The following is a 27,193-nucleotide window of genomic DNA, read 5'->3' as shown; positions in this document are numbered from 1 at the left end:
AGGCCGGCGGGAGGCCCAGACTCCTGAGTGTCTACACGGGTCCCACCAGTACCGGCTCGTGGAGAACAGGGCTCAGGCCCCTTTTCAATCAAGATACACGGGGTGGGCCTGTGGTGGGAAGGGCAGGAGAGCCAATCCCCCAACTGCCCACCACCTCGGGGAGAAGCAGCAGCTGCCACTGTTTGATTTTTTTTTTTTTCCCCTTAAGAACAAAAGAAGAGATCAAATGCTCAACTGTGGGCGATTTCATAGCGGCCAAGTCACTCAACCCTAGAGGATGTTTGCTAATCTGTGAAAAGCAGTGTTGGAAGAGACACTTCTACCATCCTGGCCCCACTCAAATGGCAGATTCTCACTCACCAACTGTTCCACAGAAAGAGGAAAGCTCACCAGTCCCACAGGCACCAGCACTTCAGGCCCCCGTGGAAGAGAAAGAGGGCACCCAAGAAGATGGGGAAGGGGGGGGCGGGAGGAGTGAGGGGAGAGGAGTGGGGGGACAGGAATAGGGGGGATGAAGGAGGGGGGAGGGGGGGGAGACAGGAGGGGGGGATGGGAGTGGGGGGAGACAGGAGGGGGGCAAGAGTACGGGGGACAGGAGTGTGGCGGGGAGAGGGGAAATAGGACGGGGGGACGGGAGTGGGGGGAGACGGAAGTTGGGGGGAGATGGGAGTGGGGGGAGATGGGAGTGGGGGGGATGAGAGGGGGAATGGGAGGGGGAGTCGGGGGGATGGGGGGGGAGTCGGGGGGGATGGGAGGAGGGGGAGACGGGAGTGAGAACACAGTGATGGGGACAGGAGCCAGGGTGGTAGGACAGGAAGGACAGAGGAGCAGAGGCCACACCTGCACTGGTGCCGAGGCTGCTCCCTGGGGCTGGTCAGTATCACTGGAGCCCTGCAGACTGCGATAAGCAGACCCACCCAAAAACCTACCAGGCCCAGCCAGATGTCCTCCCTGAACCCCTGCCACTGTCTCCACAGGAGAGCCCAGCCAAAAGCAGAGACGCCTGCCCACACTGCATTATAGAGCAGAGGCTAGAAAAGCACCTGTCCCCAGGCAGAACAAGCCTAAGCATACACCGGAAGTCAGGCCGGGGACAGGCCACCCTTTACCAGCAAATGCTAGCCTCAGAGGAGGCCTGACCTCTGTGAATAAACACCTCCAATGTGCTTCAGTGCCTGCATGGGAAGTCTCTTCCCAGGACAGGGCAGGTCTCGTCAGAGGCCAGGTGCTAGGTCAACCACGGGCAATGGCATCTAGGAACGGGGCCGCAGCAAGCCGGAAGAAGAACCTGCAGGCCTTCTGCCCGAGTCCTGCCAAGGCCAGAAGAGGCAAAGCACAAGTCAAGGGAGCTGGACAATGTGGGAAAGGACGCTGGCTATGACCGGGAATGATCACTCCCACGGGATGTGCAGCACTGGGACCTGGCGGGCACCCAGCTTGTAAACTCCTTTGTGAAATGATTTCATTTACATAAAACCTACACAAAGAGAACAAAGAAGTCTCGTCCAGCCTCAGCCCAACTGTCCACCACCGGCCCTGCAGCTCCTTCAATGTGAAAAACACCCATCACTGAGCCACTTAAAAGTGAGGGGACAACACGGTGACAGCTACCCTAAGTATTCCATATTTCCTAAAAAAAGGACATTCCTTAGACTACCACAGCAGTGACCGAAGTCAGGAAACGATGGTGGATCTGACGCTGGAATCTAGCAGAAAGCTCCTCCAGACTTCTCCACTAGCTCCACTGATGGCCTTAGAACAAAACTGCCAACAGAGGCTCTTCCTTCTCTGGGATGCAGTCAAGGGCCACACATGACATTCACTGTCATGTCTGAGGCCATTCCTTTATCTGTCTGACCCTGTCCTTCTGCAGAGTGCAGGCCACCTACTCATGGACAGTCTCCCAGCTGGGCTGTCCATTGCTGCTCCCGTGGTTTGACTTGAGGTGGGCCCTCCTGGCTGGATGAGGCCAGAGAGAGGCCGTGCCTTCCGCAGCGCTGTCCAGGTATGTCTGCTGAGCGTCCCCACCTCAGGGACGCCTGGTCTGATGGGAAGTTAAAGGGGCCATGCTTCTCCCAGTCCAGCTACTGCTTTCCCTTCGTAATTAGCAGGTGACTTGCGGGAAGACACAAAGGCCCAGGAAGTGCCCTCTTCATCACGCCTGAGTCTTTGGGCGCCTGCTGGTAGATTCTTGGGTGAAGGTAAAATTGGTGTAGGGTCAGACAAGGTCACTTAGGAGTAAAACTGGGGCTGGCTGACGCAGTGGCTGGAGAGAGAGGAAGTGAGACTCCTATCCACTGAATGCCAACAACCCCAACTTCCTGGCAGGAAGAGTCAAGCAAACACAGGGCTCTAGGCTTGCTTGGGAGCATGCTTGTGTCAGGAGCATGCCAGTGGCCCTCTGGTGCTCCCGACTACTACAAACCCAGCCCTTCAGGGGCAGGTGTCTCCAGCAGCAAGAGCCCCTGGTCATACCAATGCCCAGCATTCCAGGGACAACAGGGTGGCTCTACTCGGTGACTCCTGGGCCACTGCACAGCCCGTGGGGCTGAGTTTAAAAGCAGGAACTCCCTGCGTCTCAGACTCTCTGCAGGACAGGATTAGGAACTCCAACTGGCCTGATCCAAGAGCATTTTAAAAACTGCTAGAGCAAGTTAGGAGCCTCACAAGTGCACGAAGGCAGCAAGACCCCTAAAAGGCCCTGTTGTCCTCCCACCTGGTGACACCCACCACTTGCCTCCAAATGTACGCACCCCATGGCGACAGGGATCGTGCTGTTCTCTGTCCACCTCCTGTAGGCCCAGGGCTAGTGGGGAGGAGCCCACAGCAGAGGACGGGGCGTCTCTTTTCTTCCTTCTCCTTTCAACAGTGCCTGAGGATCATCTCAGAACCTGGGGAAAGCTAATTCCTGACAACACAGGCAGCCTGGGGCACTCGGGCCTCAAAGAAAGGGCTCATCTATGCCACTGTGTAACCTGTCTTGTTCACCTGATGATCATTTAGGTTATTTAGTAAGCACAGCAATCCTCACATACCAGGAACTGAGAATACAAGAAGTAGTAAGACGCAGCCCCTTTCCTCTTCAGATGAAGGATCCACCAGGAAAGTCAAAGCACCCAAACACTTTGTGTTCTGGAAACATCGAACAGGGGCTGCGGCTCAGCCTGGGCCTTCTCAGGAACCAGGGGCCTTGCCCAGGTGGTGATATGTGAATGGCCCCTGTGGGGCGGCCAGTCAGAGGTACCTGAGGAGCACTGAGGCTGCCCCCACCGCAGCTTACAGGGAGTGGTCAGAGATGCAGCTAAGAAGAAGCAGGGCCTCCCAACAGCAGCTCGGGGAGGAGACGGTGAAGCCCTACCAGGGTCACAGGGCCACTGACATCATGGTCACCGGAGGGACAGAGCGGCTGAGTCAGAGCCAGCAGGGCCAGGGTGGCCAAGCAGAGACGGAAGAGGAAGATGCTGGCCTGGGGGCTGGGCCTGGGGCCTGCTCTCAGCACCAGAGCAGCCAAGGTCTGCTGCAGAGCAAGTTCAGGTCACCAAGGGAAACATTTTAAGAGGCAGGAAGAAGGCTCGGGAGTGCTCGTGGCAGAGCTGCTTGCGCAGTCCTCAGGCAGAAAGAGGCCAGAGGAGCAGGACAGGGCACCAGGGGTCGGATGGAGCTGCCCACAGGATTCCCCACTCTGGGGTCCCCATAGCCTTAACCAGTGCCTTATGAAAGAGCTGCCCATGGGGGCTGTGATGGCACAGCACAATGCCATGGCCACCTGATGCAGAAGAACAAGTCACCGCAGCCCCACAAGGCCCCCAACAAGCCAGGCACCAGCTGACCTTTCAGCACAAGGCTTCCCTCTTAATCTGCAGAGGACAAGTCCCTGGGCTGAACAGTCAGGACCTGAAGGGAGAAAGAGGACCTCAGGAGGATGGGCAGTCCACAGAGTGATGGCATGACCAGCAGAAAGGGCTCCAGCTTTAAGGCTGCCTCAGCCACAGCCCAGTGGGCACTCGAGACAGGACAAGGGGAGTCATCTGCAGGAAATCCCAGTGACTGGGATGCCACACGCCAGAAGAGGGCGAGGCCAGGGCCACAAGGTGCTGGCGTCTGGCAGTGACACTGCCAGTGGGCCTCAGAATCAGTCCTCGGGGAGCAGCTGGTTGGGGGCAGGGGTTGGGGTGGGAGGCAGCCTGGCAATGACCATAGCATTCAGAAGTCCTCCTGTCCTGTGGGAATGAGTGAAAGACCCAGAGGAGGTAGACAAGGACCCAAGTAAGAAAGCAACCACGGAAGGAAGGTGACCAGAACAAGGGGGTAGGCAGCAGCTGGCCGCTTGGGGGCTGAAGGAGAGGGAGACAGGGAAGATGCCTTTCCCACACGAACACACAAAGTTGACACGCTCCCGGGCCTGTGGGAAGAGTGACCACAGCCAGTGCCTTCCTCTCACACTAGTCACACAGCCCTTCTACTTGGCTCCACACATGCGGGAACTTGGCATCTGGCAGGCTCCCGACTGAGCAGGTGTGATGAGCAGCAGCCACAGCCCCTCCTCCTAGGGTCCCCCTCTAAGGGCAGGATGAGACCTGTCAGTGTGTCAGAGTGTAACCCTCTTTTCTGAGACGGGCTTCACTGTGCTGCCCAGGCTGGCCTCAAGCTCTGGGCTCCAGGCTCCATCCTCCGGCTCAGCCTCCTCGGAGCTGGGCGACAGGTGCCACCTCTGTGCCCAGCCACGGTTTTTCTTCTCATTCCACATTGAACAGAACAAGCACCCAAGTGTCACAAGACACTTTAGAGGTTTGGGGAGGGCGTGTCCTAGAAGAGGCTCCTCTGGGGAAGGGAGTCTGCCGTGGTCTGAGTAGGAATCTGGGGGGAGGAGGAGGCAGGCGTCACTGGCACAGGGAGGGCCAAAAGGCACACGGGGAGAAGTCTGAGCACAGAGCTCTAGAAGGGACCAGCCAGGAGGGCATGAGATGCTGGGAGGACGCTGGGAAAGCAGGCAGTGCCCACCACAGGCTGGGATTTGACCCGAAAAGCAACAGGAACAGTACAGGGTTTGTGACTTGGACCTGGGGTTTGGAGAGACCACCTCGGGCTGTACTGAGGTAGGAAGTCCTCCTGCGGGGCTGAACTGGGGTAGGAAGTCCTCCTGCAGGGCTGGACTGGGAGGAGGCTGCCATGCAGGGGTGGCAAGTGGTGCCCAGCCCTCATCCCTAGACAGGACAGGGCCCTCCCCGCCACATACCAGGCATTGGGACTCACCGAGGTGAGTGGTGGGACCAACTGCACAGACATGGCCCAGTCGCCTGGCCACCTCCAGGCCTGAAGGCCATGCTGCCTTCACTGTTTCCAAGCTTCTGGCCCTCTCTGACTCACCCCCCGCCCAACTAGGGGGGCAGCAATGGTACCAAGCTCAGGGCTGTGCTGAGGAGTGAGTGAGCTGGTGCCAACACATCCACAACAGGCCACGGTAAAACTGCCCAGCCCAGTCTCCTGCCCTGCCTGTCCTGTGCCAGCCAGGTTGGTCTGCAGAAGTCTGTGAAGACTTAGTCTGAAGAATACAGAAGAATACAAAGTAGCTCATCAATAATGGACTCAATACCTTGTGCAGCAGCAGGGCTGAGCGCCAGGAGCCTGCATCTTCCTGGAACGTTCAGGCTTGGATCTGCGCTTTCTTTCTTAACACTGCAGGTGAGCTCAGGTGGTATGTCCATTGCATGGCACTGACCTAGTGGAAGGACAAGCAAGAAGCCCAAGCCCATGTGACCAAGAATCTGAACTCAGAAAATGACAAGCCAAGAAGAGTATCGGAGGCCACACTGGCCTCCTGACGTTCTTGTTGCTCACATCCAGATAAGAAAGGAGAACAAGATGTTTGTGAAAAACTGAAAGAGGGCGAAGAACAGAACTCGAGAGGGAGGCAACGCTAAGGCCCAGGAGAAGAAAAAAAACAAACTCTCTGGGTTTAAAATAAAAAACCGTCTCTGCCCGGGTGGCGACAAGCCTGTCATGAAGATAACAGTCTTAAAAACAGCCTAGCGTTCAAAGACGTAAGCACACCCCACCAGGGTAGGCCTTTTAAAGTTAACTGGCTATTTTTATCAAGCCTACCAAATTCTATCACATGATATTTAATTGTTATAATTCCAGATGTTTAAAACTGAAGGAAAATGGTGACTTCATGGGTCCAAGAGCTGGTGGCCATCTCACCACTGGCTCCTGGATGTCTCTCCATCCTGTCACAGAACAGAAGGGTCTTGTGTGGCTCAAAAGCCCAAACAAGAAGTGGCTCTCCTTCTAGGTCAGGGGAATTTCTGAGCAGAGCCCAGGGGTCTGCGGACACAGCAAGTTGACAAGGCACCTAGTACCACCGTGTCACCAGCTCCAGGGTATGGTCTGTTGCACAAGAGGGGCAGGAGCTGCCAGGAATAAGGCGAAGGGCAGCAGAAACTCTTCCCTCGTGCCAGCGGGTATCAGGGCCAGAGGCCCCCCGTGCAGCTAGCCTGCTGTCCACCTGAGGGCAGCCTGCAGCTGGAGGGACTGCCTCTCCTGGACCTTACCAGACTGCTGGGAGATCCTGCCTCAGTCCCTGGAGACTGCCGCTCCATCTGGTAGTGAGCACCTACCAATGTGGCTACCCCAGGACTGGGTGACAGCTTTGCCTGCAGTCCCCAGAAGGAGCAATACATGCCCAGGACCCAGTAATCCCACTCCTCAGCACGGACCCACTGGAAGTGCGCATTACCAAAGCCAGACACTCATGCAGCCACAGCTGCAGCACCAACAGTCAGACGCTAGAAGGGTCCAAAGCTCAAGACCATGCGTGGGTACCTACGTGTTCACCATCGGCCTCCATCGCAATGAGTGTGGACATGCCACAGCCACAATGACACCAGGAGGGGCTCACAGACGCCTGGTACTCACACACAGACCTGCAGGATTCCAGTCACATGACACTTGGGGAAGGCAGGTAGATGGGGTAGACCCAGGGCAGGGGGCAATGGCTGGAGGGAGAACAGGGAGATAGATCCCAGGGTCCTGAATCTGAATGTGACTGCATGGGTGGGTTCAGCATGGAAAACCCCCGGGGCAGTACGCTAGGATATGTCTATCTTTCTGGTATCTATGCTATACCTAAAAAAACATAAAATAGCTCCCCAGTCTGGAGTCAGGGTAGGACAGGCGTGCAGTGTCTTCTTGCCCCTTGTTCATCCTCCCCCCGCGACACATATGGTTCAGCGTGGTCTCTCTCCTGGGAGGGCCTGTGCCACCATCTGTATTTATGGCTTCCTTCCACCCAGGCCTGAGATTCACCACCCCTCCTGCCTTGGCTACCTTATGCCACTCATGCTGATCCAGACCCGGCCTCCCATTCCTCAGCTCTTAGAGTGTTTGCATTATTACTTACACGTGCCAATTCTCAGTTGTTTTATTCCTGCCAAAGCATCCTAGCTAGACTATAGACACAGAGCCTACCTCTGGGTGATCTCAACCCTCCTGTCCCCACAGGCAGCAAGCCTGTAGGGGGGGATCCTCTTCTATCTGCCACTCACTGCCAGCCTCCCTTCCCACTAGGAAGAGCCCATGTGGGAAGCCAGAAGAGTGTGTGGGGGGGGCTAACGGAAGAACAGGTTTGTCCTCAGTCTGCCTTGAATGCACCCTTAATGTTTACCACACCATCTACTTTGATTACATGGACCATCTGCAATGTGTGCCCAAATTGTAAGAATCTTCCACAAATGTGAGCTTTCAGAGTTGGGTCAGGCCACCCTCTGTTCCACAGAACCCTTGTGCCTTCTCATCAAACCCATTCCTTTTGTTGCCCAGAGAAAGAATGTGACACATCACCACGGCTGCAAGGGTCATCTCATCCTACACAAACAGCAGCACCCACATGCTGGACACATGTGTGAAAAGACAGGACATTCTGAGCACTAAGCCCTCAGGTTCACTGCCATCTCTCCTGTCCAAACAAAGGCTGGAAGTCAGGTGATTCCTTGTGGCTACTTGGACTGTTGGAGCCCCTCTGAGCCTGGGCCTTCAGTTACCCTGGGAAACCCTACCTTTCCTGTGTGGGAGCTCATGCCCTTTACTCAAGAGAAAAGAATCCCTCTTCCCAGTTTCAGAATAGTTTTCTTCCGCTCAAGAGGCTTAAGGGTCCTAAGCCAAGGGGAGGGCTCTGCTAAACACCAGAGGACAGGAGATGAGTCTCCTTTCTCTTTGTGACCCCAGCCCAGCCGGCCCTAGCCACCAGGGGCAGGCAACCCAAGGGTGCTACATACAGCACACAAAACCGTTTTCCCTTTTAAATGAAAGACACATAATGAAGCAAAGGCCACATACATGAAGTAAACAGAATGCAAACACTCATCCTCTACATCTGCTAACGATTCTGCAGAGACCTCTTCACTCCTTAGTGTGGTTAAACAGCAGAACCAGGAGCCGGACCTGGGAGGGATCTCGGCCACCGCAGATTAAGCCTCCCAGCTGACAGGAACCCCAGCGGCACGGGGGAGGAGGGAGGCGCCAAGGTCACCAGCAGCGTAGGTAGGGGCAGGAACCCTCCTGTCCATCGCTGAGATCCGGGAGACGCTCCCGAAATCCTTGCAAAAGGCGCACAACGAAGGCATGCCCGTGTCAAGCCACAGCTCACGGCTCCCAGAACCCAAAAGGTTGCCAAATCGTGCCTCCTCCACAGGGCTGTCCGTAGAGGGGGCGGGGAGGGCCTGCAGTGGACCCGCATCGTTGACCCACGCGTCGCGCCTACCGAACCAGGCAGCAGGCGGCTTCGGGGCTGCGGTGGCCCCGTAGAGGGCCCCGCACCCTCTGAGGAGCGAGTTAACTCGGCTCCGCCAGCTCGGAAGCTTCCAGCAATGAATTATGAATCCAGAGCCGCTGAGGGGAGCGGCGGCGAAAGGCCACCGCGGCTGGACCGGGACCTGCCGCCAGCCTCTGCCTCCGCCGCATCCACACCTGCGCGGCGGCCGGCTCTGCGCGGCCCGGGCCACGACCCCCACCCGCGGCCCCCGCCAGGCTAGTCCGCGGCGCGCAGCCGACGCCGCCCGCGGGCTGGGAGGAGCCGTCGGCCAGCCGCGCAAGGCAGAAGGCCGCCCCCACCGACCCGGCCCAGACCGCTGCGCCGGGAGCGCGGCGCACGTACCTCGGCCAGCAGGTGCCGCCGCCTGGGCCCGCGGCTGCAGGGGACGCCGCTCCGCCTCCCGCCGCCTAGCGCGCATCCTAGGGAGCGGGCGCCGGCCGGCCGCCAGCCCCGGCCCCGCGCCCCCGCCCGCCCCGGCGCCGCGCTCCCATTCACGCCCGCCCGCGGCCGGTGGACGCGAGGGGCGGGGCGGCGTCACGGGGCCGCGGCGGCCAATCGGGGCGCTGGAGTCCGAGGCCCCGCCCCGGGGCCCCCACCCGTTCGGGGGCGGGCGCCCGCTGAGACGGCTGGGGGCGCGTGCGACCCGCCGGGTGTCCAGCGCCCCGCAGCTCCCAGGGCTCCACGCGGTGACGTGGTGGAGCGCAGACAGGAACAAAAGGTGCTTGGACTACAGGGGCTCGTGCGACTCCTAGGTGGGTGGTTGCTGGGCCGCTGGACCAGGGTCTTCACGCAGTCACGTGCCGTGCCCGCCGGCGCCGCTCCGCAGCCCTCCCTGGCTTCCTGGGATGGGGTAGGTGTCCGTGGGGCTACACGGCCGCCTTGTGCTGGTCCACGTGCTGGAGAGAGCGCGCTGATTACCGCCAGCCGACTCTCTGAGGCTCTGGGAACGTGGTGACCTTAAGTCATTGCCGCGTCGGGACCTGGGCTTCGGTAGCGCTCATTTCCACAACTCCAGAGGCCTCCTCACCTGTGTTTGATTCTGGAGAAGAAAGATCATACCGTTTTTTAAAGCACAAATATTAGCCCCAAAATTCAGAAACTAAAAAAGGGGTTTTTTGTTTGTTGTTTTGTTTTTTTTGGTGGGCTTTACAATTGAACATAATGGTGGGATTTCTTGTTACATATTCGTCCGTGCACACAACGTAACAATATAATTTGGCCAGTGTCATTCCCAGTATTTCCCCCTTTCCCTCCCCTCCTCCCCCTTCCCTTCCTCTATGTGACCGATCTCCCTTCAACTGGAATTAATAAAAAGTTTAGAGTTCTGACTTGTACTTCTTTAACGCATCAGTGTGTGCATTTTGCTCCCCCAGCATTAGTGCTAGGAAGCAAAGGCCACATACATGAAATAAAACATGTATGAAATAAAACCCCTCCCCCGTGTGGCTGGGGTTCCTGTTGGCTGGGAGGGTTAGTCTGCGATGGCCCTTAGTCCCTCCCAGGCCCCCGCTCCTGGTTCTGCTGTTAAACCACACTAAGGAGTGAAGAGGTTTCTGCAGAATCGCTAGCGGTCATAGAGGACGAGTGTATGTATTCTTCATGTGATCTTTGCTTCATTATGTGCCCATGACACCCCTCTCGGATGAAAAGGAAGATCCTAGCCCTTATCCAAATGCATTTGCATGAGCCCAGAACCTTGGGCAGCCTGTAAGGAGCAGTTGGTTTGAAGCTATCTGTTCTTCCTCTGGTGGGGCAGGGTTGCTGGGACATTTGCTATCTGGGTGACCAAGGTCAAGAGCAGACACTGAAGGAAGTGGGGAGGACTCTGCTTCCTGCCTCCCAAGGGGGTGTGCTGTAAAAATATTTCTGGATTATCCTAAAGTGAGGACGTGGGAACATTTAGAACAAAAATGGAGGAAGAGCTGTCGCTGGCAGCTAATGGCCTCGGGTTGGCCCCAGCTAGCCAGACAGAGCAGCTGCCCTGGGCAGTGGCGGCTGCGAGGAGAATGCCAGCACCTCACCCTGTCCCTGTTGGAGGACAGCTGAGGCCTGCCTGCTTGGTCAGCTGTCTTTCTGCTTCCCTCCCAGGCCCCCCATCTCCCAGGTCCTGGCTGCCGTGGGTGCCTGCTGCACCCTGGCTTGGAAGGATGGGTATAAGGAGGGTGAGGAAGGAAAGGAATTTGAACGTCTCCCGTTCCAGCCCCCAGGACCTCTTGTGAGCACCCAATACCCATTCACTCACTCACATTTGGCAAGGAGTGAATTGACTCACTCCAACTGCCAAATGAGCCCTGCCCCAAAAAATCCCTAAATGGGGTCAGCTGCCAGGTCTCAGAGCCTAGCTGGTGTCTCTCCAGGTCAGTGTCTGAACTCAGAGAAGCTTCTAGATTCTGACTTGCAAGAGGGAGAAATCTGGGATGGCAAGTATGGTTTCCTAAATTTTTATTTCCTTGGCCTATTACTTGGGTCAGTCTGATAGCAGGCATCCCAGGGGCCCAGGCCCACGTAGGTGGGTGTGCCCTCTGAGTGCTGAGTGAATCTAACGTTAGGGGTATGAGCCACTGGGTTCACAGTCCCATTTGAGGGCCCCTGGGGGTCCTGAGGCCTTGAAGCCAAAGCTGTCTCACACTAATCTGTTTCTTACTTTTTTCATAAAGATGCAGCAACAAAGGTGAGAGAGGCCACTGGAGCCTCCACCAGGTAAAGGAAGGCCCAAGATCATCACAGCTCCTACCACTGAGCTCCCATCTTCTTAACACTTTAGGTGACAAAAGGGAATGTCCACACGACACACTGTCGAGTTGAGGTGCAGAGTGGTCGGAGGGCAGTGCGGGTGCTGCCCACGTCTGTGTGGCAGGCAGCATAGTCACTTTTCTACGTGGAACACAACTTTTACTTGAGAAAACCTCCCAAGCTGTGGTTATTCTGACTTAAGAATTTGGAAGCTATTTTCTTGAGAATCAACTAAATCCACCTGTGGTCCTCAGGAAGCCAGTCGACTGTTGCCAATGATGAAAATATTCAGACTTTGAAAGAAGCTTAGAATTTTGGAAAACTTGTATCATCATGAGTTGACACATTCCCAGCATTTAGGGACTTTTCTGTTGAGATCAATGGTGATGTTAGGGAAATGTGATTTTGGATGATGTACAACAGGTCAACGTTTGGAGGACCTACGTTTGCTCAGCAAACTATTACTTTCAGATGGCTCATGTACAATGTTACAAAATCATATGTGGGAAAAGTTCCATTTAAAATACAAGGCAGACAGTGTTGTGCTTTTTTTTTGTTTGTTTGTTTGTTTTAGTTTGGGTTTTTTGTTTTTTTTGTTTTGTTTTGTCTTGGTACAGGAGTGGAACTCAGGGGTAACTCGACCACTGAGCCACATCCCCAGCCCTATTTTGTATTTTATTTAGAGACAGGGGCTCACTGAGTTGCTTAATGCCTCGCCATTGCTAAGGCTGGATTTGAACTTGTGATCCTCCGGCCTCAGCCTCCTGAGCCGCGGAGATCACAGGTGTGGGTCACATTTATAACACAGTTCATAATAAATTTCAGGTTCCCACAGTGCATCAAATCTTTCAGAAGGTACCTCTTGCAATCCTCCGTCAGAGATGTATAGCTTTTGTAGATGTGTTATATCAAAAATATCCACAGTTAGCTTAAAAGAATATTGAGGGCTGGAATTGTGACTCATCGGTAGCACACTTGCCTTGCATGTGTGAGGCACTGGGTTCAATTCTCAGGACTGCATATAAATAAATAAATAAAGGTCTATCAACAACTTTAAAAAAAAAAAGAGTATTGAAATATTCTTGTCCTTTCCAGTTACATATTCATGTAAGGCCGGGTTTTCTTCATGTATTTCTGCGGAAACAATTTGCAACAGATTAAAGGCAGAAGCAGATATGAAAAGCCAGCTGTATTATATTAAGCAAGACTTAAAAGAGATTTGCAAATGTGCCCAAAAAGGACACAAAATCCATTCTTCTCATTGATAGTTTTGTTTTGGAAAACAGCTTTGAAAATCAATTTATTGTGTTAACATGTGATGGGTTTATCTAGTTATTCAGTGCTGCTGGGAAAGGACCCCTGGGCCCCACACATGCTAGGCAAGTGCTTTACTGCTGAGCTATGCCCCCAAACCCTAGGTTTATTATTTTTAGTGAGTTAATAAATACTGTAGGGCTGGGGATGTGGCTCAAGCAGAAGCGCGCTCGCCTGGCATGCGTGCGGCCCAGGTTCGATCCTCAGCACCACATACAAAGATCTTGTGTCCGCCGATAACTTAAAAAATATATATATTAAATAAATAAATAAATACTGTAAAAATATATTATGTTTAATTTCTAATCTGACAAATTTCAAGAGATAAAACACTACATTCAAAATATTTTTTTTTTTATTCAAAGCCAGCCTCAGTAAAAGTGAGGCATTAAGCAATTCAGTTCCTGTCTCTAAATAAAATACAAAATAGAGCTGGGGATGTGGCTCAGTGGCCGAGTGCCCCAAGTTCAATCTCCGGTACTGCACTTCCCCCTCCTCCAAAAAAAAAAAAAAAAAAAAGATTTTTTGAGATCTTCATTAATCTCTACAAGTACATAGGGGTCCTGAGGCCAGTTTGAAACTCACTGTCCAAGTGACAGAAAGAGTGCCATCTGTGTGACCACAGGAGCCAGACTAACCCAATCAAAGGAAATCTCAGGTCTGATTTGCTAGAGGATGAGAGATGCTTCCACTTCCTGCTAGAGAGGAATCAGGCAGTAAGTGGGCTCTGGAGCTGCTGATAAGGTAGCCACAGGAACTATGTTTTGTCACTGTGACCAAAATACCCAATACAAACAACTTAGAAGAGGGAAGGTTTATTGGACACTCAGGTTTCAGAGGTCTCAGTCCATTGCTGTGGGCCTCAGGTGAAGCAGCATGTCATGGCACATGGGCAGGAGAGCTGCTCTAATTGTGCCAGCTAGGGAGCGGAGAGACAAGGAAGATGCACACTTCCTGGACATGCCCCCAGAGACCCACCTCCAGTGACACCACACCTGCCTACGCTACCAGGTGGTTCATTCAAACTAGGATGGACTAATTAGGTTACAGCTCTCATAGTCCAATCACTTCAGCTCTGAATATTCCTGCATTAATAGAAACTTTAGGGGACATCTCATATGCAAACCACAGCATCCTATCCCTGGCCCCCAAAAGCTCATGTCCATTTCACAATACAAAATGCATTAGTTCATCTCCAAGGGCCCCATAATTTTAACAGTTGCAGCATTGCCCACAGATCCAGTTCAAGTCCAGTCTCCTCTGAGAGTCAAAGCAAACTGTGAGCACCTGTAGAAAACAAGTTCCATATATCCAATATACAGTGACATAGAGTGAACATTGCTATCCAAAAGGGAGGTATAAGGGCACAGGAAGAAAGAATGGGACCAAAGCTAGCCTGAAACACACTGAGAACTATCCACTACAGAACTCTGTCTGTAGCTCCTTATACAGCACCTAGAACACATGGCCACGTGATGTGCTCTCCATAGGGTTTAAGCAGCCCACACTACTGGCCTTGCTCATTGCAGTGCACGTGGGCTCTCTCTCAGCCTGGCCCTCTCTGCAGCCAGGAGCTTTTCTCAGCAGACACCCACATTACTGGCATCTCACCTTCACAGCTTCACATGTCACCCTCTCAGGGGCAGCTGAACCAGCACTATGTGGAGGAGTCCAAGGTCTGCTACCAGCCTGTGCAATACCTGGACCCCCTGGAACCCTGGCTGCAGTGGTCTCTGCATACCTGTGCAACTCAGCATGATGAGTAAAACAACTCCTAGGCCTCCCTAGGCAAGCAGGGTCTTCTGTGATCTCTTCTCAAAGGAACTTTCCTTCTACACCCTTGAGCCTTCAGTGAGTGTGATCTTGTAAATTCCTGGGATGCTCTCAAACCATATTTCCTGTTTTCTCTGTGCAAACTACTTAGCATCTCTTTAGGGTCTGTAGTCTCTTCAAAAAGCACACTTTCATTGGCCCCAGCTTTTCATGCACTGTTCTGGCCAAACTGCAAGTTTTTAAAAATCCTTTAGATTTGTTTTCTGCTCCTAATTGTCACAGTAAACCTTACTAAAAGCTGCCAGCATTATCCATGCCACTGACCAAAGGCTGTGCTGCCCTGAAATATCCCCCACCAGATTTATTAGTCCACTACCTTTAAATTCAGTCCCACAGTCTCAGAACATGGGTGAAATATAACCAAGTTCTTTACCAGAATATAACATGAGTTCAATTCCTGGTAGCAACCATTTCCCTCTGAAACCTCATGAGCACAGTCCACATTCCTATGAGTATCCTGGTTCTCGAGCTCCCACCAGAATCATCTATTATACTCTGCTTACAATATTCTAAAGCTTTTCCCAGTCTGTGTCTCTAATCTTTTCAGAATTCTTCCCACAAACCCGTTCCAAAAGTTCCTGGACCACATGGTCAGGTTAATCACAGCAATGATCCCACTCCTGGGACCAATTTCTGCTTTAGTTAGCTTTTGCATCACTGTGAACAAAACACCTGAAAAGAATAACTTAGAGGAGGAAGATTTATTTGGGGCTCACAGTGTAAGAGGTCTCAGTCCACAGACAGTTGACTTGCTCTGGGTCCAAGGTGAGGCAGCACATCATGGTGAAGGACCCCATGGAGGAAAGCTGCTCAGCTCATGGTGGGACCAGAAAGCAGAGAGGACTGGGGCAGGGAAGGGGCCACCGGGAAGATACACCCTTCCAGGGCACACCCCCAGAGACCTGCTCCTCCAGCCACGCCCGTCCTACCTAGAGTTACTATCCATTCATTTAAATGAAGACTAACTGATTAGGTTACAGCTCTCATAATCTAATCATTTTACCTCTGAATATTCCTGCAGAAACACAGGAACTTTGGGGGCCACTTTCTAGCCAAACCATACAGTCTAAAAGAGGACCTAACCCCAGGAAGGAAGGAAGCTGGGAGCAGAGGAGAGAGATTTGAAAGAAACCTTTTCCTTTAAGACATTTTTGAGTTGCTAGATCAAACCAGTCCTACAGTTCCTACAGCCTCTATGCATTCCAGTTATAGGAGATAATGGGTTAAACCAGAGAGCTTCAGGTGCATGTGAGGCCCTGTGTACCTGTTCACCTGTATTCTACCTAGACCAGTGCAGTAGACCTCAGGATCCCTGGGATTCACATTCAGCTGTCATCATGGCAGTGCAGATCTGAGACTGGGCTCAGGGGGACCCAGTGGGCACTCTGAGCTTGACTGGCATACTAGAGCAGAGTTGATCTGTAGTGTTTCATTGTTTACAAGTTGGAAACATGAGCATTGTCCAGCATAGGGCTGCACATGCCCTGCTGCACTGAGGACCCATGGAGAGGTTTGGACATTCTTCTCATGCTCCTTGGGGGCAGTGGGACACAGCAGAGGGCCACACGTGCCTGCTTCCTGGGGGGATTCATGGGACAGGGTGCATGCCCACTGTGCTGTGGCTTTCCTCGGGGTTTGTGAGTACACTCCACATCTTCCAGTAAGAAAGTTGAGACTCAGTGGGGAGTGGCCAGCGCACCCCCCCACCTTCACCTCCACCTCCACCCCCATCTCCACCTCCACCTCCACCTCCACCCCCACCTCTAACCCACCCCCCACCTCCACCTCCACCCCCACCTCCACCCCACCTCTCCCCACCCCACACCCCCACCTTCACCCCTACCTCCCCACCTCCACCCCCCCCCACCCCACCCCCTATAACCACAATCCTGAGAGTCCTGCTTTCCCCACTGCAGGCTTGCTGGGCCCCCATCAGTGCCTACCTGGAGAATCACGCATCACTGTTACATGATGAACAAATAGAACCTCTACTGTCACTTTTTAAACAGCACCTTCCTGAGGGCACAATCTCAAGAAGCAGGTTCTGAGGGTCAGGGTAGGGCAAGAGAACTCCTAGGTTACAGTGCCTAGCAGGGAATAAAAATGGGAAAGGGATGCAGGTGGCCCCCCAAACAAACTACTTACAGCTTTGCCAAGACCCCACCTTGGACATCAAAGCCAGGAGCCAGATGCCATGGATTAAGGAATTCTTAATTATGCCTCAATGCAATTGGCTGGAATTTTGCAGTTGAAAGAAAAAGAGGGCAGTATGAAGATCTCGGGCAACACGGCAAAGGCTTGGGATGTGACACTCAGTGAAAAGAATAAAGGGGAGGACACAGATGGCATGCCACCTTCTCTTTTGCAGCCCCCAATTGGGAGGGAACTTGGAGAAATGACACCCACGGTGGGGTGTTGGGGTGGGGGAACTAGGAATGGGGTGTTCATTCCCCCTTTTCAAAAAAGCTTCTTCAATGTTGTTACAATGTTGTTTTTAACAATAAATAAAATGAGGGAATTCTTGCTACAAACTACTGATGCCCCAGGCTTCCAGATGGCCTTATTCTCTTTGCCTACCAAAAGCTCCCTGCCTACACCCACGCCAGGAGAAGCTGAGCCTCCCTCAGGGCCTGGGACCTTCAGAGCAGGAGGGGTGGTGCTGGAGGCCCCAGGAAGAGGGAGTGAGGGGGCAGGGTGCCAAGGCAGTCAGAGGGGCTGCATACAGGGCCCTGGCCCCTGCAGGCCTCCCTGTGGGTTCCGCGGGGGCCTGCTGAGGTGCTTTGATGTCTTTTGTGGTGGCACTGCACCCTCTGTGCCGTCTGGCTCCTCCTGAGCTGCTGACCGTTGCTCAGGCCCCCAGGGACCGGAGCCCAGCTGCAGACACAGCAGACTGTCTGCTTCCTGGGGAACAGAGGAAGTGGCCCCTTGAGGCTTTTCTGGGAATGTTTCCTGCGAGCAGCCACCTGAAGCAGGAGGGGAGCAGACAGAGCAGGGCAGGCTTGTGGCAGTGGGAGGCTGGGGTTGAGCACAGGTTGGGGTTGGGCACAGCCGCAGGGACGCAGGAATGTGATCCTTCTGCAAGCACAGACAATGTCCCCGGATTTGGGCAGGCTTCGAGGGTGGTGGAGGATCATTCCCTCACCCGGATGTGCATTGCAGGAAGGTTTGTTCTGTGCCTGTTATCCCAGCTCTTTAGCTCCCTTAAGTCATTTCATTTTGTCTTCTCTGCACCCCTTTGAGGCACAGTCCTCTTATCCCTGCATCTTACAGTAAGGAAGTTGAGACTCAGATGCTTAGAGGGTGGAATAACTTGCCCAAGGTCACACAGCTAAGAGGTCACAAAGTCGGGACCCCAGAGCCCATCTACTGACAGGTCCAAATGGCCTCACTGAAGAGAAGACACTTTAAAACAGAATAGCCAGCCCAGGAACTCAGCCAGACAGAGGGAAGGACTGTTGACCAAGATCGGCAGCAGGGCAGGGCACAGGCACCTGCCCAGGGCTCCAGGAGGCTTCTGAGGGTGATTCCAAGGGAGTTTATTTTGGGGTTGTATTCACTTTCTACTGTTGTGTCACAAATTACCACAAATCTAAATTAAAACAACACAAAAGCGCTATCTCACAGACCAGGTCTGTGGGTGCAACTGGACTCTGTAGGGTCTGGAGGGACTGAAACCAAGATGGTGGCCTGGGCTGGGGTTCTCATCTGGGCCCTGGGGTCTTCATTCAAGCTCACTGGTCTTGGGAAGAGTCAATTTCCTCAGATTTCTTCCCTCATTTCCTTGCTAGCTGTTGGCAGAGGGCCCTTGGCTCCTGGGAGCTGCCCATACATATTTCCTTGTCGTGTGGCCCCAAAGGAAGTTCGAGGTGTGGATGTTTGCTTTTTCACCAGGCAGCATGGTTTATGGCTTTCCCTTCACCACCTGTTAGACAAGACTCGGCTCAACATCCTCACATGATTAGCTGAGACCAGGCAGATAATCTTTTCCTCTGCAGTCGACTGATTTAGGATCTTAATTACATCTGCAGACTTCCTTCATAGCAATATCTAGGTTAGCACTTGAAAGAGCGGGAGAAAGTGTGTGTGCACCGGCCAGGAATGTGAGAGCCATCTTGGAACCCTGCCTGCTACAGTAGAATTCAGCAAATGCAGAAGACACGGACATGCAAAGGAGGAAGAGGAAACAGAATGAGCAAAGAACTCTTGAGAGACTGTTGGGAATGAAGATAGGAATGTGAGCGCCGTGCTGGTGGCAACATGGTGGACTAGATTCTGGAAAAATCTGCTGAGTCAAAATCTCTAAGATGCTGGGGAAATTGTTAAAAGTTCCATGTTACATAGTAGGGCTGAGCTGAAGGGTGGGAAGAAGCTCTGAGGCAGGAGAGACAGCCTGGCAGCCAGCACTGGGGGGACTGGAGATCTCAGCGCACACCCAGAGCCCCAAAGGGCAGGAACTCCAGAGGTGGCATTGGGACCTTGATCCTCAAGGAAACAGGGGAAGTGCACCATAGATGGCAGCTTGCGTGGAGATGCCCCCTGTGAGCTCAAAGTGGAACCAAAACCAAACCAAAAGTTTCCCCTGTAAATTTCCCCTAACCCAAGGCCACTCTCCTGCAGGCTTGGCGCTGAAATTCATACCACCTCTGGAACTCAAAACCTTTCAAGCTGAACATTACTTTAAAGTAGTCCAGGTTGGTAGTTCCCCTGGGCACCTGCAAAGAGCAAATCACCTCCAGGGGCAAGCTTTCTGGACCTAAGCCTAGGATAGTCCATCCCAGGTTCCAAGGAATCTGAATTTGCAATTTAAAACTTCACAGTATTCATAAGGGGAAGCCCCTATATAGGAGAGCCAGCATAAATAATAGAATAAAGGCTCAGAGAATGGAGTCAGGAGAGTGAAAAAGTGAGGTTGTTCATGGTGATTCTAGAAAGACAGATGTCAAAAGTATAACAGGGGGATAAGAAAAGCAGGGGGCCACCTACAGGGACTCAGTACCCAGGATGAGAAGCAGAGAGACAGAGAAATTACCCCAAATGCAGTACTGAGACTAGTACTGCAGAGAATAGAAATGAGACAAATAGATACCGAGGATAGGATTGAAACCAGAGCTTCTCCCCTCCTACTGGCAGGTGGGTTCTGCGTAAGCTGCAGGCCTCTGCAGTCAGGAAAGCCTGTGTCTGGACTTGCTAGGCCGCATTAGCAGTTAACCAAGGCAGGGGATGCCTGCCTGCCCCAGCTCTGAGGCTGTAGCTGGCAAAGGCCAACTCTCCTCCCGACCACAGGGTAACATGCTGCAGCCCCTGAGGGCGGGCTGTGCCCCCTCTGTATTACAACAGACCTCAGCAACTCACTGGCAACTTCTTTCTGGGTTCTTGTCTCACAAATTCGAAGTGTCAAATTTACAGAGTAGGAAGAGTGAGTAAAACAGTAGAATCTAGTCACATGAGAAGAAGAGAGACAGCTCTCCTAGGGCAAGAGGGGCCTAAGGGCTGCGGGCTGAGTGCACTAGCCTGGGGTTTACAGCAGGGCTCAGCACTTGGTTAGTTCTTAAGCCTGAACTTTCAGGCCTGCCCCACCTCTCAACGCTCACCAGGATGCAGGAGGTTGAGGTTGGTGGACTGCAGATGCCGAGAGGGTCAGGGCTAACCCTGAGCCTGGGCTGGGCCACTGCAGTGCACCAGGTTGGCTACCCTGGGTTGCCTGGCCTGGCTCACTGAACCCAGGCCTGCGCCTGCTTGGCTGGTTCCCTGCAGCCTTGTCCTTTCCTCACTCATGCCCCAGCCCGCCCCGGCTGCTCTCCACTGCTCTGGCTCCGCCATGGCTTCTTGGTGGGGAGTAGCAGGCCCGGGTGTGTGGTTCAGCAGCTGGGAGGTGGGTCAGAATGAGTAAGGAAAAAGCTTGCACATGCCTGACCAGACTTTTAGAAAGAAACAAAAAATAGAGCAAATGATATAGAGGCAAGAACTGAGGAAGCCATGACAGAAGACTTTTTCCAGAACTGATGAAAGACACAGTCTTCAGATGAGGGCAGACAGCAGTTCACAGGCAGAAAGTGAGCAGACGAATCTCACAACAGAGGCTGGGGTGGGGCTCAGTGGTGAGTGCCTGCCTAGCCCGTGTGAGGCCCTGGGTTCCATCCTCAGTACCACATAAAAATAAATAAGTAAGATGAAGGTCCATTGACATCTAAAAAATATTAAAAAAAGAAAAGACCTTCGAGGCAGCCGGAGTAAGGAGACAAGCAGAGAAGCAGCAGCCACCCAAGGCCTCCTGGGAGAGAGGAGATAGTGTCTGCAGCGTCCGGGGAGGAAACGGCTGTCGGCTCAGCTCATACAATAAAGGAGTCATCTTTAAGACCAAGGGCACAGCGAGGGGCACAAGGGGGTAGGAAGCAGGAGGTGGGCAGCTGCAGCCCCAGGGAAGGGGCTGCCTGTGCTCCACCTCTGCCGGTGCTGTCGCAGCCTCTCAGCACCTTGGGTTTCCAGGTCGTCAGAGCTCCCAAGCAAACCCAGGAGTTGGAATCTGGGGGTGAATTTGTCCAGTTTCTAAATGTTTCAACACAAAAAAAATTAAAAATTCAACTTCAAGGAAAATGAACACTGTGTGGGTGCAACAGAACTCCCCGGGGCGAGGCCTGAGGGCCCATGACTTCTGCAGGGTCAAGGGGGACCACGTGGGAACCCTGGCGGGTGGAGAGAAGTTCAGCTGGAAAGGTCTGCCCCAGATGTCCTCTGCAGGCATAGCTTGCTGAAGTGTCCAGGCAGGCCGTGGTGTAAACTCCAGGAAGCTCTCATGGTCCCACCCGGGAAGCTGGAAGCCCTGTGGTCAACACCCTGCCTGGCTGGGGTGACTGAGGCATCTCTGGACCGGAGTAGCAGGTATCCAGTGCCAGGCATGAAAGTAAACAGTAACTAGACACCAACCATGGGCCGGAAGCAGGCCCCCTGACCTATTTTACTGGCACTTCTAAAACTAGAGGCCAACATCAGTCATCCGGTCCACCAGGTAGAACTGGCTTTAGAAGTAAGAACACCCTGATGCTGATCACATGGCAGCTGGGTCACCCTGTGCCTGGCAGAGCTCCATGAAAGAGGGGGTGTCCGCAGGCCCCTTTGCCTGCACACCCGCCCTCTGGTATTTGGTATTTGGACATGCAGTGAGAGGCCCTGGAGGAGACCCACGGGGTCTGTTGCTGTGGCCACCAGCCTCCGGGCCCCTCAGTGGTGCCTCATCCTCTTCCTGCTGGAGTTCAAGTCCAGGAGTGCTGATGGCTCTGCGGTGGCTGTTGCTGCGGACTCCTGTGTTTCCCGTCCCTGTAGGCTCCCTCAGGCCACTCTCTACAAACAGGCCCTTCTGTAAGCCCTCCTTGACGTCCCCATTCAGGCCACCTGCTTTCTGCTGGGAAGAGTGCAGTATCAAACACCACTGGGGCGGGCGCACTCTCCCTCCCCAAGACCCCAGCCAAGACAGCAGGGCTGGCAGCGGCCACCCTGGTTCCATGCACTTCTCACTGTGGACTCTGTCCCTCACAGTTCTGATGACCACGCCCAGGGGTCCAGTACAGCCAAGTCCTCTTACCAATCCTTCTCCTTCACATTCCCGTCCCATCCTGATCGGTGTCCTGCTGGGCCCTGGTTGTAACTGTGACAGGGATCCTCTCCCCTCCCGATGACTACTTAGCCCTGGCTTCAAGTGCACCTGCTGCCCTCCACCAGCACCCTGCGTGCTGCTCTGCTCACAGTGGATTCTGTTTCCCATCCCAGCTCCACCGAGCCCCACTCTGGGAGGCCCTCAGCATGCAGTGGGTTCCTGAGCATGAAAAGTGCTTTGTGGGTCACACGTGGGCATTTGGCCCTAATTCTTAATGATATTTATTTTTAAATATAGTAGATGCTGGAGACATGGTATGGGTCAAAGGTCGGCAAGGGTGGGACTTCCCCGTCTGTGGCAAGGCCAGAGGAGGAGTGGCCATGTCCTCATCCTGGGTCTGCAGCTGAAGTCCTTGGATGAGCAGCCTTGGACCTGCTAGTGACCAGCAGGGCATGCAAAGGGGGACATGGGTGTGCACGGCATAGGAGCACATGGGAAAGCTCAGGGTCCTCCTTGGGTGCCTTTGGTCCTTGGGTCCTTGGGTCCTCCTTGGGTACACTTTGCTGGCCTGACATCTCTGTCCTAAGGGGAAGGGCCTTGGCACTGTGCCAGGGAAGTCCTCCTGCTGAAGGCTGAATGGAGGAGTGTCCAAGGACAAGCCCCTGGCCAGAACCCTCCAGTAGCTCCCTCCCTGTGCACAGCTGAGCCTGGGGCAGGGCAGGGGACTGAAAGCCCCCCGGGGGTGGGGAGGGAAGAGGATTCTTTTCTGGCCCTCAATGAGGGCCTGCTGAGGGTGGCAGTAGACTTACCTATGCCTCGTCCTAGGATGATGGCCTCTGGCCCCACAGTCTGGCTGCTGTCCCCCGCTCCCGCCTGCCATCAGAGCTCTTGTCTCCCAACCAAAGGGCTTAACCCCGAGGCTGGAGCACTCCCACCTCCTGGCCTCTCACGGCCTCTGCACCCTGTGAACAGACACTCAACGCTTCATTTGTCGTGGTCTGGCACCACCTCTCACAGTGCCTGGCTTTCAAATTGCTTCTCAAAGCTCACTCACTCTCAGCAGGTCCCCCATTATCTCCTAAGTGGACCCCCACCTCCGGAGCCCCGCCTTAGGGCAGCAGACCCAGGGCAGAGGGTTCTTCCCTCCAGCGGGGCAGCCTCAGGGGCAGGCACATGGCTGGGAAAAGGGAAGCGGCCTGCCCAGCCCACACGGCACCCCCCCAGCCCGAGTCCCCCTCCTGCTTTCCTCTGGTCGGTCTCTGGCCAGCGCCTGGCTCACTAATGGGTCAGCAGGCTCCACATTATCCCCATGATTCCTTCAGCCCCAGTCTTCACTCTCAAATCTCAAGGCCACTCACTGCCCGCACTATGGGGCAGAGGAGCTTCCTCTCATGTCCTGGGGGAAGGGCCCGGGGACAGCAGACCCACCCACCAGCATGAAGTGCCTCAGTCTTTAAGGAGGAGCGGCCTCCAGTGCTACCAGCTGAAACCAGGATCAAAGGGCAGAGGCTAGCGGGCAGGCGAGGGGTCAGATGACCCTGTAGGCGAGGGGTCAGATGACCCTGTGTCCATGCTGAGTGTGGATTGTGACCATCCAGAGACACGCACCTCTGGCAGCAGAAGTTCCAGGGGACACGCGGTTTGAGGACTGGAGCTAACAGGGAGTGGGTCTCATGCCCAAGAGCAAGTGGTTGTTTGGAAACAGCAGGGACATTTTATAACTATCTAATCAAATTTTATTTCCTTTTTTAATCCCCAGACTCCAGGGGTTGGGGTTGTGGCTCGGTGGTAGAGCGCTTGCCCAGCATGCGTGAGGCACTGGGTTCGATCCCCAAAACCACATAAAAAAATAAACAAATAAAATAAAGTTATTGTGTAAAAAAACAAAAAATCCCCAACCCTGGGTGGGCAACCTGTGAGGAGACCTGCTCGCCTGCCTTCCCACCCTCTCTGTGCAGGGTTCTCCGGACTAGCTGGTACTGCACACACCCAGAAGCCACCACACGCAGCATCTGTCACTAGGAACAAGGTGGGGACCAAGGCACCCTCCCCACGGCGGCTCAGCCTGTGATAGCCAGCTGACAGCACTGTCTGGCCTTTGTCCTGGGTTCCCTGAGTGTCCAGTCTCCCCTCTCACTGAGGACCCCAGGACCAGTGCTCCATTCAGATAAACAAGGGGACCCCTGGTGGCCACAACACTCCTGGGTGGGGGCTGCAGTCCTGAGACTGCAGGGGTGGGGGTGCAGCCATGTGATTCAGCCTTAAGGTAGGGTGGCCAAAGTTCCTGACCACACCTGAGCCAGTCGTGGGCGCATCCCTGTGCTGGGAGGTGCTGTGCCTTCTTCAGGACCCTCCCCAGGCCCCCCACGCCCTCTTCATTTGACCTTGATCTTGTCTTCTATGATAAAACTGAAATTACCAAGTACTTGCCTGAGTTCTGAGTTGGTCTAGAAAACGGAGCAGCAGGTGGTGGGGACCCTGAATCTGTAGCCAGTGATGAGCAGCACAGATGTCTGGAGGCCCCGGCATGTGGCTCACAGGGAGGGGTAGTCTTGTTGGGCACCATGCCCTATCCTGCGAGTCGCCTCACTCAGGTGGCTGGTGTCGATGTCATCCCTGGTGGCTGTCACTCTGAGTGGCTGCCTGGCTGTGTTGTGGAGGTGAGGAGGAAGGCTGTGCCGGAGGTGGAGCAGCCGGGGACCAGAGGCCGTCTGCCTGCACTGCCAAGCTCAGAGAGGCCGGGCTGAGGGCCGCACTGCTACCCGGTTCTCACAGGTACAGACGGGGCTGCTCTCCTGACTGGGAAGGACCCCACCCCTGGGTGCTGAGATGCTACCCTGGAACTGTGGGGACAGGAGTGCAGGTGTGTGAGCTGAGCCTCACTGGCATTTTGAATCTAGATGGAGCCACGTGACTGGAATCCCAATGGCCAAGGCATCTGGGTGGCGCCAGGGCCTGGAGCACACCATGTGTAAGGGGCCCCACGGTGCAGCCAGTGGGTGGCCCTGGTGCCTACCTACTTGAAGCCCACTTTGTCGGGACACAAGATCCTGTGGGTGACACTGTTAGACACAGTTTCGCATGAGTGACTACACTGTCCAGCATGCGTGTGGCCTTTGCAATGCCCCTCTTTCTTCTGGGGCCCCGGTTGCCTGCAGCCTCTGCCTCCCCACTTTCTTGGCTTCCATCCCCAGCACCTTGGGTCATCTCTAAGAGGATGAAGCAAAACCTCTCCTGCCCTCTTCCCCTGTCCCCCTCCTGCCCTTCTTTGCCCAAACTCTGTGAACACAGGGAGTCGTCTCTTCCCCTCTGAAAGCCAGGAGAGTCTCTGCCGCACACGTTGGGCTGGAGTTGAAGACTGACTTCCTCCATGCTGAAGAGAACAAGGCTGTACACTGTGGAAAGGGCACCTTGGAAAAGCTTGTCTGAGTCCTGAATCAGACCGTGGGTCACCTGCACTCACTAGTAGGCAATCACAGACTCGTTTATCCCAACCTTGATTTTAAACCTGATACACGTGAGTGACACACCAGCCTTCACATAATGATGTCCAGGTTCATAGGTCACAGAAAGATCAAGAAGGGTTACGATGGCTGCAGAGCTACAGCACGCTGAGCCCGAGCAAGGCAGGGGCAGAGTCACGGTGGGTGGCAATTTCAGTTGCAGAGCTTCAGCTTGGTGTGTCCACTCAGGGTGTCAGGTTGGAGTGGGCCGTGTGGTCGCTATGGCAGGAGAACCTGTGCTCTGCTGCCTCCTGATAGGACAGGAAAGGGGAGATTTGTCCCCGTGGCAGTTTTCCTGGGGAAGGTTCATGATGAGTGACCAGGTGCTGGGGTCAGGGTGCTGCCGTGCCCAGGCTTGGGGGCTCCTCCTTTTACGGGTCTGAGGTAATGTTGATAAGCCTCCCTGTCTGGTGTTCCTGATATCATCTGGAATGTCCAGGTGTTCCTGAATCGGTTTGATAAACTGGCACATGTAAGTCATTGGCACATGTAAGTCATTGACCAGTTTGTTCCTTAAAGCTGTCCTTAGGAAATGGTGGTTATTTGTACAAACAGTCGTCCTACATTGAGGCTTGCATTTAAAATGGACTAGTTTATGGCAAACCTCCGCTTTACAAAATGGGGAACTCAGGGTTAGGCAGAGTGGAAAAAAGCTTTTTTATATACCTTGGAGTAATTTAGGAGTATGGGGAAAAGCCTTGAGAGCTGCTGTTCTCCCCACCAAGGAGTCACTTAGGGCAGGCACAGCCTGAGGACTGCTGTTCTGCACACCATGGAGTCACCCAGGGCAGGCACAGCCTGAGGACTGCTGTTCTGCACACCATGGAGTCACTCAGGGCAGGCACAGCCTGAGAGCTGCTGTTCTACACACCACGGAGTCACCCAGGGCAGGTACAGCCTGAGGACTGCTGTTCTACACACCACGGAGTCACCCAGGGCAGGTACAGCCTGAGGACTGCTGTTCTGCACACCATGGAGTCACTCAGGGCAGGAACAGCCTGAGAACTGCTATCCTACACACCATGGAGTAAACAGGGCTGCCACAGCCTGAGAGCTGCTGTTCTACACACCATGGAGTCACTCAGGGCAGGCACAGCCTGAGGACTGCTGTCCTACACAACAAGGAGTCACTCAGGGCAGACACAGCCTGAGAACTACTGTTCCACACACCATGGAGTCACTAGGGCAGGCGCAGCCTGAGAGCTGCTATTCTGCACACCATGGAGTCACTAGGGCAGGCGCAGCCTGAGGACTGCTGTTCTACACACCATGGAGTCACCAGGGCAGGCGCAGCCTGAGGATTGCTGTTCTACATACCATGGAGTCACCCGGGCAGGCACAGCCTGAGAACTGCTGTTCTACACACCATGGAGTCACCAGGGGAGGCGCAGCCTAAGGACTGCTGTCCTA

The 27,193-nt window shown here is 54.2% G+C and overlaps 1 protein-coding gene across 2 annotated transcripts in view; it reads right to left on the bottom strand.

Annotated features, from left to right (window-relative positions):
- The window catches only part of St3gal5 (ST3 beta-galactoside alpha-2,3-sialyltransferase 5), a 35,267-nt gene extending 25,996 nt beyond the window's left edge, over nucleotides 1-9,271 (bottom strand). The window contains exons 1-2 of one of the 2 annotated variants that reach the window (XM_076833995.2): nucleotides 9,152-9,271; nucleotides 5,594-5,719 (exon numbers count right to left, since the gene is read on the bottom strand). In XM_076833995.2, the coding sequence (XP_076690110.2) occupies nucleotides 5,594-5,719; nucleotides 9,152-9,227 (202 nt within the window). In that variant the 5' untranslated portion in view covers nucleotides 9,228-9,271. The remainder of the gene's footprint in view (nucleotides 1-5,593; nucleotides 5,720-9,151) is intronic. The other variant, XM_076833997.2, reaches the window with a different exon arrangement.
- Nucleotides 9,272-27,193: the final 17,922 nt, after the last annotated feature.

The sequence above is a fragment of the Callospermophilus lateralis genome, chromosome 14 (assembly GCF_048772815.1).
Source record: "Callospermophilus lateralis isolate mCalLat2 chromosome 14, mCalLat2.hap1, whole genome shotgun sequence".
Lineage (NCBI taxonomy): Eukaryota > Metazoa > Chordata > Mammalia > Rodentia > Sciuridae > Callospermophilus > Callospermophilus lateralis.
The sequence above is the reverse complement of the archived record's forward strand: the minus strand, read 5'-3'. Positions and strand labels throughout refer to the sequence as shown.